At 42.8% G+C, this 16,713-nt stretch overlaps 1 protein-coding gene across 1 annotated transcript; it reads right to left on the minus strand.

The window, feature by feature from the left end:
- Positions 1-438: 438 nt before the first annotated feature.
- Positions 439-9,542, minus strand: kiaa2013 (KIAA2013 ortholog). The gene is made up of 4 exons (XM_061735602.1): positions 8,874-9,542; positions 7,201-7,798; positions 4,551-5,404; positions 439-2,610 (listed from the first exon to the last, which is right to left on the minus strand). Exons 1-4 carry the CDS (start codon positions 9,222-9,224, stop codon positions 2,569-2,571), a joined length of 1,845 nt encoding a protein of 614 aa, XP_061591586.1. The 5' UTR covers positions 9,225-9,542; the 3' UTR covers positions 439-2,568.
- Positions 9,543-16,713: the final 7,171 nt, after the last annotated feature.

Below are 16,713 nucleotides of genomic sequence, written 5' to 3' on the forward strand. Positions count from 1 at the left end.
TGATTTGGTACAGAACCAGTATCCGTGAAACCGTGTGCAGCTGCTTTTTCTTCTCAGGGTCATCCACACGTTATTCATAGAAAACACATTCACCACTTATTATAAACTGCTCTGTGTACAAAGAAGCTCCACGTCAATCCTGTCCAAAGGCAGGGACATCAGTAAGACGAGATACTGTGGAGGATTTCAAAATAAAAGTATTAATGACCCCCAAACGGTTTACCTTCAGATTGGATCTAAATATCACCTGAAATTCCTCACTTCATACCAAAATGTCCCATTAGAAAACTTTTTAACTTATTGCATACAATAAATAAAAGGATGTGTATTAATAACAAGTAAGTCTAACAGGAAAAATAATTTTCTTATTTGGATCTTCAACGTTTCAAATTTGGGGGTTTTACATTTAAATTTTAGGAACAAACGACACACATACTCAATAATTTAGTGATTTATTTATTCTCCCCAAAGTAAGACAAAGATCAAACTTTTTTTGCTTCATTAATGGAAGACCACAAAGCATTCAAACACAAATCAATGGATATTATTGCAAATGTTTAGCCACAAACTCAATAAATTACCTACTTTCTTCATTAAGGCACACTCAGTAGTTCACATTAAAGTAAGAAAAGAAAAACAGAAATGAATAGTCTAATCTGCTCTCAAACATGCTGAAACACCACGAATCAATAAGCGGATGACGGGGTCATCTGCACCACGGATTTATTTACACGGCAGGGGGGTATTAAAGGTTGAGTAAATGCACACTGGACCCGTGATGTGTGATCCGCTGATGGGAATCAATACGCTGGCAGCTAAAAAAACCCTACTAGGAACTACACACTGGCGTGTTTGGATGTTTGAACCAGCGAGAGCTGGATGCAGCGTCGCCACTTTATCTGCAACGAAAAAGGAAAAAACAAAAACATCCTCGGCCAGAAACAGGAATGAACGACGACTAAAACAAGCCCAATTACCACCCCGAGAACATTGGTTTTGACCTGCATCCCATCATCAACTCTAAGTGAAAACGTGCAGCCTGTTTGCATGGCCAGCACAGCGAGGAACCTCCTGTTCCCCCTCTAACTTCACCAGCCCAGTCTCACCTGGCCGCGTATCGGAGGATCCACCTGAAATCACACTCTAAACTGGTGACTATTTCCAGAGGTTTGGTTCTTTCAGGTTACCGTGACCATCAACTCAGTTAATGTGCAGTGAGAGTTCAGAAAAACAGTTAAGTTTGACAACATTTATGTTGTATGATGTAATTTAAGACACGTAGGGGATGGACATGAGGAGAGAGCCAACACAGGCTCGAGGAACCTTCAGGGAATGGGGCTGAAGTGCTTCACACTTCTCTTATGATGCAGCACAGATCTAAGACGACCCGACACCTGCTCTGATGTCACACACCAAGTCCAGTCATCACCCTGAACTGACCCCGTCGCCTAAATGCATCGCTGCTGGACACCGCTGTTTACCAGACAATGTGGGTTCCTTATTTATGTGTCCATCAGGATGGTTTGATTAGGAAGAAACGTATTAATCAGGTCAGGGGCCTCCCATCCCCCCGGCCCCTGCAGGGGCAGCAGGCCTGACGACGACAATGAGCCGCTTTGTGTCTGAAACTGTTTAGTTTGGTCAACTCAGTTCTGTTTGCTGTGAGAGCTGTCAATCAGCCTCCTCACTGGACACGCCCCCTGCAAAACTTAAGAGTGTGATTATAATATATCATCATTATTATTATATATATATATATTTATATATTTTAAATCATTCAGTGGTTACATTTTTCTTCAGAGTAAGAAACTGTCAAATAGTTGTTGGGGGCTGCTAACATCACATACGTGTAAATTGTATAAATTTATAATCCAATATTTACATATGGAAATAAAATGGATCATGAATCTATATCGTATATATTCTATATTATAATCAACATCTTTAGATTTGGGCAAAAGAGAATCCATTTCAATAAGATAACTTACAAATTATGGCGTTAGTAGTAATTGTATTTTAAATTAAGACGATAAGCAGCTAAGTAAACACGGTGGCCCTTTGTGTTGGGTTTGAAAGGAGAAATATTTTGTCTGGTGCCTGAAATGACTCGAAAGTAAAACCTCAGAATAATATAAACGAGTCCGTATTCAGGAAGCTCTCCTCGCTTCACGCCATGAAGCACTCACGACATTAAAAGCAAGTTGAAACTATTGTTTATACAGTTAATTTAGTCCACTTAGTCTACCAAGGAAAGTGACTAATGATGCCCTAGTAGTTTATTCAACATGTTATATCCTGATCAGGAAGTCTGACTTCTAATTAGCTTTCTTGATGGTTTCCACTAAGAAGTTGAAAACTTTAATATCCCACAGGTGAGTGAACGCAGCACTACACCGGGACCAACAGCTGTTCACATTTAGCTGTAAAAACTGAAAACACAGAAGAATGCAGACGAGGAATTATGACATGATTGTTGCTGGCGTATTAGTCAGTGGTTAGTCTTGCAAAACGTTCAGCACCAGCAGGTGAACAGCTCCTCTACGCTCAAGAAAAACGCTGAAGCTGAGTTCACACAGCATCCAAGGTGTCATCCTCGCGTTTGCTGGCAACCTGGTGAAGTCAGAGGGGAAGGTTAGAGTAGCTGCAGGAAACAAGCCCGGCCCACAGCAGAACAAGCAGGCTAGGGAGGAGAGACGTGTGACTGAAGCACAGCAGCGCCCACAGGCGAGCAGAGAAGAGACCAACACCACCCACGGATTTCTTGTTAATTTAATTGACAGAGTCAATATAAAACATCATCAAAAAAGGCAAGAAGAAAAAAAGAGAACAGCAGAAAAAGACTCTTGGCAATGTGAGTTTCTCAGTCCATGCTGATCAGAGGAGAAAAAACAAAAAGATGAAATAAATAGAATAAACCTGCAACTGAGGTCTGCAGGTCAACGGCCGTAAACGAGTACGCAACAACACGAGCGATGAACGTTCAGAACCAACAGACTGTTCTTGGGTGTCCACACCAACGACCCCAGCCTCAACTCAAACAAGACTAATTCAGGACTGGAGAACGAGAACATTGAACGATCAGACAGGACGGATCCCCCTAAATGTGCTTTAGAACTCTTCATGTGGCGTATTAATCGTTTTGATCTATCAAAGCGCACCCTTTATTTATATTTAATTGGATTTAACCACTTAATAGTGTAAGCAAAAATGTTTTGATTACTAATATCTAACATGACTTAATCTAATGAATTTAGTTTTGATCTGAAGGACTAGACCAGGAGTCGACACTTTCAGGCAGTAGATCGCGATAAGGGCGAGCGTTAAAAGTTCTCCATGAAACATCCTCGTTAACGACGCGTTTTATCTCCATTCAGCAACACTGAATCTTTAAAGTCTTGTTGCACTTCATCCCTAATAAGATTATTCAAAAAGGCCAATTTCAAGGTTTCTAAGTTTTCATGCATTCATCGTCTTTGACCTCGATGTCCATGCTTGTGTTTTCATCAAGGTTTTTAGATGCACATATTAAACTAGAGCAGGTAAGAAAGTGTTTTTAAACTTGCCGCGGGTGCAGAGAAGCCAAGCTTTTGCCAGTTCTGATGCAGCCAAACTTTCACTCGCATGACTGATGAGCTGTGCTGTCCCTGGATGTTTAAAACGCTCACATAAGGAAATGAGAACAATGGATAACAATCCCTGAAGACCTTCCCCAGTTTTCTCTCACACGTGACCAGAGACAGCTGGGTTTGTTTGCATTCTCTTCCACCAAGTTTAGTTTTGGATTCGACACCACTACCCTGTTTATTAAACGCAGCTGCCGACAAAACTAGACGCTCTTGTTTATCCTCTTCCAACCAGCTGATGGACACGGGTCTGATTACAACATTAACTTGGTTGGGTGAGGATGCGGCAGCTGATATGTCTGAATTAACTGGGGTGTAAATAAAACAAAAACGTGACATTTACAACAAATAAAAGCAGACTTTAAGTCGTACCTCTGGAAATTGACCTTTACATTGTCATAACATAAAACTAGATGCTATTGTGAAAGCAAGAGAATTTGTGGGAGAAAATAAAACTTGACTTGTGCTTCTTGCTCTTCCTTCGCTTATCGTTACATTCCACAGAGGTCGTGAAGTGCAGTCGAACAGGTGGCGTGAGCAAGTGGCGCCGCTGGACAAACGGTTAACTTTGAGGTCTCTGAGCTGCTTTTTCATCGTTCACAGTCTCATTGAGGGGAAAGACGCACTAAAACATCCCCCATCAAGCTCACTCAACACAGAACAAGAACTGTAGAGTCATCTTCAGTGAGAGGGGGGGTGGGGAGGGTTATAAGGCTGTTGAAGAATAAACACACACAAAAAAACCAACCCACTCCAAAGGTGTCACATGAGATGGAAAAATAAATTTCACTCACAGAGAAAGTCAAAGCTGAGAAGCCGACCCACAGACAGAGCACTTTTTGAGAGAGAGGAAACCTTTCCAGCACACACAGAAACCGGAGCACGTCAGATCAGATTGCAGTTTCGTCTCATCAGCGCTGATTATACCTTGCTCCTGAAGAGGGGCTTCGCGCCGGGGCCGCAGTACTCGTTGTATATGAGCTTGAAGAGGAAGAGGTGGAAGAGCGTGATGAGCGAGGCCACGCTGAACCAGAAGATGAAGGGCAGGCCCGGGTACCTGTTGGCCATGTGCTCCTCGTGGGCCAGGATGGCCTTGAGGTGCAGCGTGTGGCGGAGGTCCTGCAGGTGCCGCAGGTCTGTGGAGATGTAGAGCAGCGGCGTGATGGGCTGGGTCACCATGACGGGGAAGGTGTGGCCCTTGATCTCCGAGGTCAGCTCCACGGGCTCGTTGAGGCAGCCCGCCTCGCAGGCGTACAGCTTCACCGGCTTCTCCTGCTGCTTCACCGACACGTGCAGGAACGGCTTCCCCTCCGCGTCCAGCAGCACCGCCAGATTTATGAGGTCCTGGTTGTAGTGGATTCCTCTCAGGGCGTAGCTGTTGTGCAGAACATCTGGATCCGCCTGGAACTGCAGGTGGTTCTCTGTGAACTGGAGGCCTCCGAAGCTGAGCACCATGCCCTGCATGGCCCCGTGGGCCCCGGCCGCCACCAGCACCTTGCAGCCCCTCTTCTGCAGAGTCAGCGTCCATAACGTGACCAGCTGCAGGATCTGAGCCGTGCTGCTCACCCTCTCGGGCCACAGGTTCTCTGCGTGCATGGTGGCGTGGCCGCTGAAGCAGTGGTCAGCGTAGTTGAGACTGGACTCCAGGCGTGCACGCTCCTCGCCGCTCAGCCTCCGGTCCAGCAGGGGAGCCGTGGAGGAGGACAGGATGTAGTACAGGGTGGTGTTCACTGTGCGGCTGGATGGCGTGTGGGAGTCTGTGATCCTCCTCATTTCAACACCTGAAGAGACAAACATAAGAGTTTATAATCATCAGATCTAACCTTTCTGGTAGTTTGGGCTTTTACGTCAGCTCATGAATGAACAACAAATTACATCTTAAATAAACTACAAATGTGGATAATGTTTGCCTGACCTCTTGAATTTTAATGTAGCCAGCCTGAAAAGTTTAATTCACTGAGTCAAACATGTACATTTACATCTATATAAAAACAGGTGGATTACTTCTTTGATAAAACATTTATTTTACTTGACACTGAGACTACCAGCTGAAACCATAGCCATCATTATAAATTCTGCCATGATGTAGCTCAGATACAGTTGGAGGCAAGTTACATTTTCCTCCTCCATATCTTAGTTGTCCAGTGAATCGATCTCTAACCCATTATGGATCAAAGCGTCGGCAGGAAAGACAAAGGTCACAGCAGCACAGCCAGGGAGAGACGGCTGCAGACGTCTCTCAGAAAGAGAGCGATTACAGCGGGTCAGCCAGACAGGATGAATCCCTCCAGCCCATCACTCCACCACAAGCAGCAGCTTCATTTCTCTGTGTCACACAGGAATTACTCTGAACCGATGGGGCAACGTGCAGCGACTGATGGGTCGACACAGCTGCAGCGTCGTCTCTCTTCGCCACCATTCATTCATGAGGTACTTGAGGAAAGCACCCAGAACCCCCGGCACTTCTCATGTGTGCATGGATGACTTTAATTTCTCGTTGCTCTTATTCTGTCTCCAAAACTTTTAAAATCCTGTACACAGGGGTGCCACAAGGCTGTGTTTTAGAGATACAAGATAACCTCCGACACAGACAACATGCAAGCAAGATGACGCCACCGCTGTCACACATGATCCTACACACCCGCTCCACCCTTAACTCAGCTCCTCCTCCCCACGGGTCCCTATAGGGCCGTCCGGCAAGGACAAAACTTACTGAAAAAAAGTCATCTACATTATTAACAACAAATAACGGACTGTGTTTTTAATCTATCTGCATACTTATGCGTGTCCTTGATGTTTTTAACTGTGTCTTCTTAACTTGTTAGAGCTACGTCAAAGACAAATGTCCACTGGTCTTGCCTTGGACAACTTTTTTCTGCATCTGAAAGACAGTGGCGCTTGCAGGCAACTAGCAGCTTTTAAACCTCTCACGGCCTGATGTCCAATGTGGACCTGTCAGAGATATGACCGGAATAACATTTCCTCTGAAAAAAAAAAATAGTGCAAAGCATACTGGTCTTTACAGACTCTCTCCTGTTGATGTATCATGGTAAACAAAACATATACCTCGCTTACACTTGCAGACCTTGGGGCAGACTTCAAAATTACGTTGCTGAAACCCCGGGTGGTACAACGGGATGAGCAACAACTAAAAACAAACCCAACCTTCTGGTTTTATGACTGCATGTCAAGTACCATAAAACAGAGTTTGTTTGTGCAGCTTTGTCCAGAGGCACTTTTACAACGTGTCCTTTAGACTGCACTGAAACACAGACATAACTCATGTCATTTTCACTTTAACATCGGAGCCTAAATATGTGTTTCACTGCAAGGGTCAGAGGAGTCTTTGAAGGACTGATGGTATGAAGTTTGAAAAAAAAAAAAAGTTAGAATGATCTTTGGCCATCTGACAAGCTTCACTAAAACAGTGTCATCAATTGTGTACTTTTATTACTGGCTCAATGATGAAGGCCATGCAGGTATACTATGTAGGGTGTGCAGTGAGTAGTCAAATCTATTTAAATACTGCTCCAGGGCTGTAAAAGCAGGAAAAGTCAGTTGTTGAGTCGTAGCTCACCTGAAATGAAGAGGTCGGCCCAGGCCTGCTGGTGATCCGTCACCAGATCCTCCACGGAAACCCTCAGCAGCTCCTCCAGCTCCTTCTTGGCTCCATCTCTCAGTGTGATGAAGGTCTCCTCCAGTTTGGAGGACTCGATGGGATCTGACGTCCACACCACTGACAGGATGTTGTCTTTGTAGTCAGACTTGGCAGGGACCTGGATCCTGGGGCTCAGTTTCTTGGTGACCACCACCACCAGCACCATCCGGCCGTTCTCCACCTGCACCCGGCCCGAGGACAGCGTGATCTCCCGATCGTCCACCTTCTCCACGCTGCTGGAGAACTTGGTGCCGAAGGAGGAGCTGCCGGTGGAGACGTCCAGGGCCACGTCTCTGTCCGAGGGGTTGTTGATGTGGACCCGCTGCAGGAGCACGTTGGCCCGGCTCCTGTGGGCCATGAACTCCTCCCGGACGGTGACACAGTCCCGGGAGGAGTGGGAGACGCAGCGCACCGACAGCACGGAGCCCTTCCTGAACCACAGCATCCTGGCCTGGGCCTCGGCCCGCCGCTCCTCCAGCTGGATGCTGACCCTGGGCGAGTACTCCGTCTGGTGCACCTGTAACAGGTTTGGATCCGTTGCAAGAAATGATGAGTCATAAGTTGGTTTTGCTACATTTAATTCTGCAGAAGACAGAAAAATACATGAATAAATCTTCTGGACCCTCTTTTAAACTCCTGCTCCACTCAGAGCAATGCAGCACTGAGGAGCTGAAGTAATGACCTACGGAGCCCAGGAGGTACAAAAAGAGGGTACAGCCAAAAAAGCAGTTTCCTCAAAAGACCAGAGGTGTCAAGTAAAAGTACAAATACTTCGTTACCTTACTTAAGTAGAAATTTTGGTTATCTATACTTCACTGGAGTAATTATTTTTCAGACGACTTTTTACTTTTACTCCTTACATTTTCACACAATTATCGGTACTTTTTACTCCTTACATTTTAAAAACAGCCTCGTTACTCTATTTCATTTCGGCCTTTAAAAAAAAACTATCCAGTTAAATTGCTCCATCCGGATAGAGTGAATTTGGTTGTGGTTGTTTCAGATGTTCTTGTCCAGTTTTGTTCTTACATCCGTTCCCTCAGATTCCTGCAACTAAACTTGGATGTACATTCCAATAAAGGTTAGGATAAATGATAACATGCCTCTGAAGTTTGACTTTTTGCACCATTACAATACTTATAGGCAACTAGTCATCATATCTTCTGCTCTCTGAAACACATGTTAATGCTCAATAGTACACATATATGGTTCTTTAATATATTTGCATTATACTAAGATGCATTCATTTTCAATGGCTTTTGTCCTTAATGGCTTTTTTCCCCCTTACATTACTTTTACTTTTATACTTTAAGTAGTTTTGAAACCAGTACTTTTATACTTTTACTTGAGTAAAAAACTTGAGTTGATACTTCAACTTCTACAGGAGTATTTTTAAACTCTAGTATCTATACTTCTACCTGAGTAATGAATGTGAATACTTTTGACACCTCTGCAGAAGACGCAAATAAAAATAATAAAATAAAACAACTAATTTAGATAAAATTCAAAAACATTCAACAAAATAAATAAATGATAAATAAGATCCCTAAATGGAATTTGAAAACAAAAATGATTAAAGTGGTGTTACATACCGGGGCCGAGCCCGGCTGCGAGGACGAGGCGACCCACAGCCGGTTCTGCTCCACGTCCATCAGGATGTGTCCGTTCCCCGACACGAAGGGCATGTCCAGCGGGTCCTGCTCGGGGGTGCTGTACACCCCCTCGCCCCGCTCCACGATGGACCTCCAGCGGTGCATCTCGGCCAGCAGGCACTGCCCGGCCGCCCCGCTGGGGGCCCCGGGGCCGCCCAGCAGCCTCCAGCGGCGGTCGGAGCCCAGGTACCAGTAGAAGATGAGCAGCAGCAGCAGCCCGAGCAGCAGCCTGCGGGCCCAGCTGCTGGACAGCAGCCCCGGCAGCCCCTTCAGCCGCTGCTGCAGCCACATGTTGGGAGCAGACAGCGGTCCCCGGTCGGCCCCCAGCGTGCTCTCAGGTCAGCCCGTCACATGGAGGCTCCGCCCCGGCGGAGAGAGCCTAGCAGCGGGGTAGGGAGCTGCTGCTCACGGGCCCGGGGCCGCCATGTCCCGCCTCGGCTCGGCTGCAGGAGTCAGGAGCATACAAGGCTTTGGAAACGAGTTATTTTCTAGGAAACTACGTTTGTCTGTTTACGTTTGAGAAGAAAAGCGCAGAGGACTTCGTGCTGGATCTGACACTTCTGGGTTGTCTCCACTGCCGTCAAGCGAAACGGTGCAGCGCCGCATGGATGTATTATATAACTGGATACCGGATCGAAAATGGCCGCCCATTCATTTCAATGGAGTTTGCTCACCCAGCGCATCCGCCGAAAAAATTTCTGACTTCCTGGTTTACTTCCTGGTACACGGGCCCATAGAGCATGCGCAGTTGAGTCACCTCCCATGATGCTCTGGGGCCTCCCATCATGCCCCGGGGCAATGTGAACGAGCGCTGCGCGCTCTGGACAAGCGCTGCGCGCTCATGAGTCCTTCAGACCGGTAATGATAGATGTACACAATGAAATTAGGGATTTATAGGGCAAATCAACCGATGCTGTTCTCAAAGTCATGGTTATAGACTATACATGGTTCATTTGTGTGTGTTTTTTTAATTAAAGATAAAACGAGTCATTTTTATTTAAGATGAGACACCCCAGGTTAATAGGCTAAAATAGGGTAAAAATGTAAGTATCACCATGAAACTTCCCAAGTTTATTACTTACATTAAGACAAATATTTTTTGTATTACAAGTTTTGTCAAGTATTATGTTTAAATATGTAAAATATTATGTTTAAATGTGGTTAATTTACTGCGTTACACAGAGGCTACGCCGTAGGCTCCGCGGCTCCGCGCACCCTACGGCGTAGGAGCCGCGGAGCCGCGGACTGCCCACTGCCCACTGCCCTGCGGGCACTGCCCGGCTTCGCAGTGCCCGCGGAGCTGCGGAGGTGCAGCTTCCCCGGGAGCACTGTCATAAAATAAGCTGAGGATTAAGGGTTAAGATGATGTTAAACACATGACATCTAAAACTCCACGGCACCGTCGCAACAACTACGACACATCTCTCTCCCTGCACGTTTGCTCAAACCTGATGGAGGTCAGTTTTATTGTGAGGTGGGGATCTCACGCCACAAGCTCATTTTGTTAATATTGACCCTCATTTAGTCCCGTGCAGGGCGCTGCCTCCAAATGAAAGAGCAACAGAAGAATACATATTTGAAGTGCGTTAGGTGTGTGTGTGCAGGAGGATCTCAGTGGAAACACCCACACCTGCGCCTCCGCGGAGCCGCAGATGATCTACAGGATCATTAGAATGCTTATGAATGTGGTCGAAAACGCAGATCTTCGGTTATGTGTGGATGCAAATGTTTTTATAAACGGAGGGGGGGAAATATTCGTTTTTAAAAATACCCGGCTACGTGTGGACAGGGTCTTAGACTTGTGTTATTCCTGCCTGATATCTTATTTTCACAAACCATACACCGTTGGCTACAACGGAAATGTTTAAGTATGAATGAATGAATGAAAAACTTTATTTCGAACATGCTAAAAAATATATATTTAAACCAAAGAACAATAGTTAAATAATAATCATGATAAATACAGTATAATACAAATCATAACAATTTTTCTTTTTTTTTTTCCTTTTTTTGCATGCTCGAAATGGAGCAGGGAGAAGTTAAAAAACTTATTTAGCCCTGCCCCGGTTATTTACAACACAAAATATAATTCGCCACCCTAAATTAAGCCGTATACATATACACATACATAAACCTACATACATACATACATACATACATACATACATACATACATACATACATACATACATACATACATACATACATACATACATACATACATACATACATACATACATACATACATACATACATACATACATACATACATACATACATTATAATACTCAATTTACACCATGGAGCAATACATTATACTTTATATATTATACATACATACATACATATATATAAGTACAAGAATGACAAACCATTATTATTCTTGCTATTAAACATTTCTGTTTGGTGCAAATTGGCAATGCAATGTGTTTCTAGGCTCCATAGTTTCTGAGTGATTATTCCGCCGAACGGCTTAGTTTCAGCCATCCTCGTTCCCGAGACACACACGACCGCGCTTTGCGAGTGCACGGCACAGCCGTGACGTCACGCCCAGAAAGAGACTTTTCTTTGACTTTTCTGGCCGTTATAAAACATTTTTGACGGATATAAAGTCCATGACTTAAAAATATAGAATACAAAGATTAGTAATTGGTGTTGATTACAGCTGGAGGTGTCCTGTGAACAGTTTTAGAGGCTTCTCTTTTACTATTGCGGTCTATGGAAAAAAAGCTTTCTGGGCCCCATGGGATTTTTTGTTGCAGTACCGCGGCTGGCCACTGGAAAAAATCGGCGTGCCTGCTGAGCGCGAGACTGGGGGCCTGCAGCGCCGAGATAAAGTGTCGTAAACGAGGTCATGTGGGCGCATGCGACAAGCACGTGACACACACACACACACACACACACACACACACACACACACACACACACACACACACACACACACACACACACACACACACACACACACACACACACACACACACACACACACACACACACACACACACACTATACCCGTCAAGTCTCCCGTTTTGGCCGGGAAACTACCGTATTTCACCCCTCTTTCCCGCCGTCCTCCCGTATTAGTATTTTCCCGTAAATTTGCCGTGTTATAATATAATAATTTTTAAACTGCAAACCGAATTGTCACTAGCCTCGCGAGAACTGCCACCCAGGCAGCAGCAGGTGGCAGTTCTCGCGAGGTTCTTGCCACAACGGGGGCAAACCATGGATGTATTATAGAAACTGGATTGGAAACTAAAAATGGCCGCCCATTCATTTCAATGCATTCTGTCACTACCTGATGTGAGTCCGCTACCCGATTTGAGTCACGCATGCGCAGTCACGTCCAACATGTGCATTTCAGTGGAGAAGTAGTGTTGTCATTATCCGATTATTGATTAAAATCAGCGACTTTAATGTTTTCCATCATCTCCATGCCTACATGGAATCCGGAAGTCTCATCCTAGTTTGGGAAAAGCTGACAAATGGAAGATTACTCGTTCTATGAGTAATTACATCTTGAAAGGTAATTTGGCTATCATGTTTAGCTATGCTTGCTAAAAATAATATAAATATTTTTTGCCAAAAATAATATAAAGATTTTTTGCATCAATACCCTTATATAGCATAACATTCCCTGTTGTTGGACGCAACTGCGCATGCGTGACTCAAATCGGGTAGCGACTCACATCAGGTAGTGACACATTCTGCTCAGCCAGCGCATAAACCGAAAAAATCTCTGACTTCCGGGTTTACTTCCGCATACAGCGGCCCATAGAGCATGCGCAGTTGAGTCACCTCCCATGATGCTCTGGGGCCTCCCATCATGCCCCGGGGGAATGCCGCGAATATTAATATAATATGTATTAATATAATACATAAATTAATGTATATTATTACATGTATAGCATTACATATAATATTAATGTATTAATATAATATAATTACATAATATATATTAATATAATCCATCCGTGGAATGCACGGACACGGCTGTGACGTCATCCGTGACGTCACGCCCAGAAAGAGACTTTTCTTTGACTTTTCTGGCCGTTATAAAACATCTTTGACGGATATAAAGTCCATGACTTAAAAATATAGAATACAAAGATTAGTAATTGCCGGTGATTACAGCTGGAGGTGTCCTGTGAACAGTTTTAGAGGCTTCTCTTTTACTATTGCGCTCTATGGGAAAAAAGCTTTCTGGGCCGCATGGGATTTTCTGTTGCAGTACCGCGGCTGGCCACTGGAAAAAATCGGCGCGCCTTCTGACTGCCAGACCCGGGCAAGAGTACCTGGCTGCAGGCAAGATGGCCGACAAGGGCGCGGCCATCTTGCCTGCAGCCAGGTCCCTCTCGACCCGGGGGCTGGGGCAAACCATGGATCTATTATAAATCGGGGCAAACCATGGATGTATTGGGGCAAACGGGGCAAACCATAGACATATGGTTATATATATATGTATATATATATATACGTATATATGTCTATGTCTATGGGGCAAACTCCACAACAAACAACAAATCAGATGGATGGATTTTTTTTAAAACTTTATTGAACAAATGTCTGTAAGGTGTCAATAAAGGGCACATGAAACAAACAATCAATTATCCACAGATATTCAACACTTGGAAGGGGGGGGGGGGGGGGGTGAGATAAAAAAAAAAGAATAAATTTACTGACTTAAGCGATGGGAAGTGTATTAATAAAATTTAAGAAACAAAGAGATGAATGGATGAAACGAGAGAGAAGACATTTCTGCATAAAAAGTGAAGACTTCGTGTAAATATCTCTAAAAATGGGGAACCGAATTTACTTTCCTAAAGAGGAGGAGGACGGGGCAGAGAGCCACATGAGTGAAAATTACAAATTAAAAGAAAATATAAATGTTTCACTGGAAGACAACCAATGTGTATATACACTGAAAATATTTAATTCCCCTTTGTATTTACATTTAGACTCTATTATAGTAATTACATACACATGAATGTCCACATCATCTCAGTGTCAACAAAGGTCTGATTATCAGATTCTGAGCACATAATTGTAGTTTGTAAGTTTTTGACAGGTAGTTATTTTGGATTTCTCGTAAATCTATCTTAAAATGTAAGATACTGGACCTCAGACAGCGGGGAAAATTTCTCGTATTTTTAAATCCAAAACTTGACACACGCACACAAACATAATAATAATAATAATACATTTGATTTGTTAGGCGCCTTTCATGGCACTAAAGGTCACCGCATAAAATGCACGGAAGATATCATATTTACCTAAATACATTATTAAAGAGGCAGGTTTACTTTTATAGCAGTAAGTCATGTCAAGGTGCTTTACATAATGAAAGCATTAAAAGTAAAGGAAAAAGAAGAAGAGTGCGTGTTACAGTGCAGTGGCATATTAAAAAAAGTTAGACTTAAGCTAGAGTTACTATATTAGTACCAACATTAACACTAAATAAACAGACAGATTGGGGACATGAAAACAAAAACTCTGGAAAAACAAGAGGTGCTAAAAATATTAAATGATAAAATATTACATTTTGTAACAAATTGAAAGTACTTGGCACAGATCGTCTACCTGCAGTACCGTGACGCAGATGGGTGGGAGGAACAGGCCTGGGTAGCCGACAGGACCACGCCTACTTTATGTCAATCAAAGTTAACTGTAGCTACCAGCTCCTTACGCCAAACAAGTGCCAACCATCTGACTTCCAGATTGAATCTCATGCGGAGTCCTCATCTGACCATCAGAGGCTGGCTGCAAAAGCAAGTCAACCTCCATTAATTCCCACGTTAAAATGTCCAACTCTAGAGTAGAAATAAACATGTTAAAAGCCTGGTTAAAAAAAAATAATTCATTTTTTTGGTCTCCATCGTTTGATATTGAAAGTGCCATGTAGAAAAAAAAATGTATTGCCAAACTTATCCTTTGACAACTCTGATGGGGGTGCATTTTTTGTTAGCACTTCAGGAGAATTTATATAAAATAATAAATTAATTTCTAAAAGGATTGATTGACGGACAATAATCCTTTGTCTTACATTCTGACGAAACCACGCTTGGATGCATGTGATCAAAGGTGGGTTGGATGTGTTGGATGTGAACAGTTCCTCCCCTAACATGTTTAAATTAAATCCAATTGCCCTAAACAGATGCCTGCGTTCCCATAAAATGTTAAAATTGTTGATAAAATGCAAATGATTGGTGAGCACATGCCGATAAAAGCCATTCATCCAGTGCCAACAACCTCCTGAATTTTTCCTCTCTGACATTTGCAAATAAATAATAGCTAATTCAATGAATAATTAATATGTGATCTTTGTGATTCAGGGAAGGGTAAGATCATGTGGGCCACTAACAGGGGCGTAGCACCAAATTCTGGGACTTATACGTAAGCCTCATGCCACCCCAAAACAAACTCCCAGCCGCTCCACAAACACACACACGTTATAGTCTACCCTTAAGTTGTTTTACTTTGTTTTGTGAATTATGTTTGAGTTTACAGTATTTCTGATCAAAATACAGGTGTTTTAATGACCCCCAAAGTAGACTATTACATGATTCTCATAGTTTCTTCCTAGAGGTTACTTCAAAAAATGTCTTAGGCTTCTGTACAATAAAATACAACCAGACAAAACCTGGGCGGCGGTCAGTCTGATTTGACTTTCAGGAGTGCAAACAGGTTTCCTTAAACCCACACACGACTTAACACTGCTGTGATATCTGTAAGGCCAGATTCCTCTATCAACTTTATTCTCCAGTTTTGTGCAAACAAATAATTAAGTTGATTTGGAAAAATGTGTCACTCAGGGTACAGTATAAATAAAATTAAGAAATTAAATAAAATGATATATAATAATAATAATCATTGTTGTGGAAAAACCTATTAAATGGTCTTTAATATGTTCTTTCCCACTAGGTGAATATCTAGACTGAAACCGAGTGCATCTAAGTTATTAAGAATAAGACTTGAGAGATGAGCCACATTTCAATAGATCTAATTAAACATTTGTGAAAATTCTTTTACAACACCACAGACAGGTTGGAACGGGCATTTATTACAGAAACACGCCCCCTGCTGGTTTCATCGCAGTCATGCTTCTGTGATGTAGAACTTGGAATACACAGAGTAGAAAACTTGTTTTTACATACGACAAAACAATTAACAAATGAAGCTTTAGCTGGAAAAATAAAGTAAGTGAACAAATACATAATACATCACTCGCTGTTTGGCGTGAAAAAGGTTTTACAGCTTTAAAATCAGTTATTGGCAAATTTACACTTACAAAGGCAGAAATAAATCAACACATGATCAAAAAGAAGTAAAAAATATATCTTAACTTCTGTTTACATTAAATATAAATCTCACAAAATATATTTTTATTTATTTTATTTTATTGTTGGCTTTGTCTCGAACAACAACAAAACCCATCAAATTAAAAGCCTCAAAATATCAAAAAAAGCAAAAACAATTTAACAGTCCCATCCAAAAATAAAGCGAAACAGCAAAACAATGTGTTCGAGAGGGAACAGGAGGAAGCAGAACGCTTATTTAGTCCTGTCCCTTCCTCACAATATCATATCATATATGCCATAAAAAATATATAAAATTTGAACAAAATTATTAAACAAATTACAAATATGAGAAAGCTTAACAACATTTACAACCTCTGAAATAGAGCAGCATAGCATAGAGACAGCACTTTTAAACCAGAAAGTTAAAGTTTACAGTGATTCCAGTACAAATAAATTAATCACAGCTGAAGTCGGTAACC

The sequence above is a fragment of the Cololabis saira genome, chromosome 12 (genome assembly GCF_033807715.1).
Source record: "Cololabis saira isolate AMF1-May2022 chromosome 12, fColSai1.1, whole genome shotgun sequence".
Classification (NCBI taxonomy): Eukaryota; Metazoa; Chordata; class Actinopteri; order Beloniformes; family Belonidae; genus Cololabis; species Cololabis saira.

Coding starts and splice junctions, on each gene's coding strand:
- kiaa2013 (XM_061735602.1), bottom strand. CDS start 9,224: ATGTGGCTGCAGCAGCGGCTGAAGGGGCTGCCGGGGCTGCTGTCCAGC. Junction 5,405..7,200: donor GGCCGACCTCTTCATTTCAG/GTGAGCTACGAC, acceptor TTGTCTCTTCAG/GTGTTGAAATGAGGAGGATC. Junction 2,611..4,550: donor AGCCCCTCTTCAGGAGCAAG/GTATAATCAGCG, acceptor TGACTTCACCAG/GTTGCCAGCAAACGCGAGGA.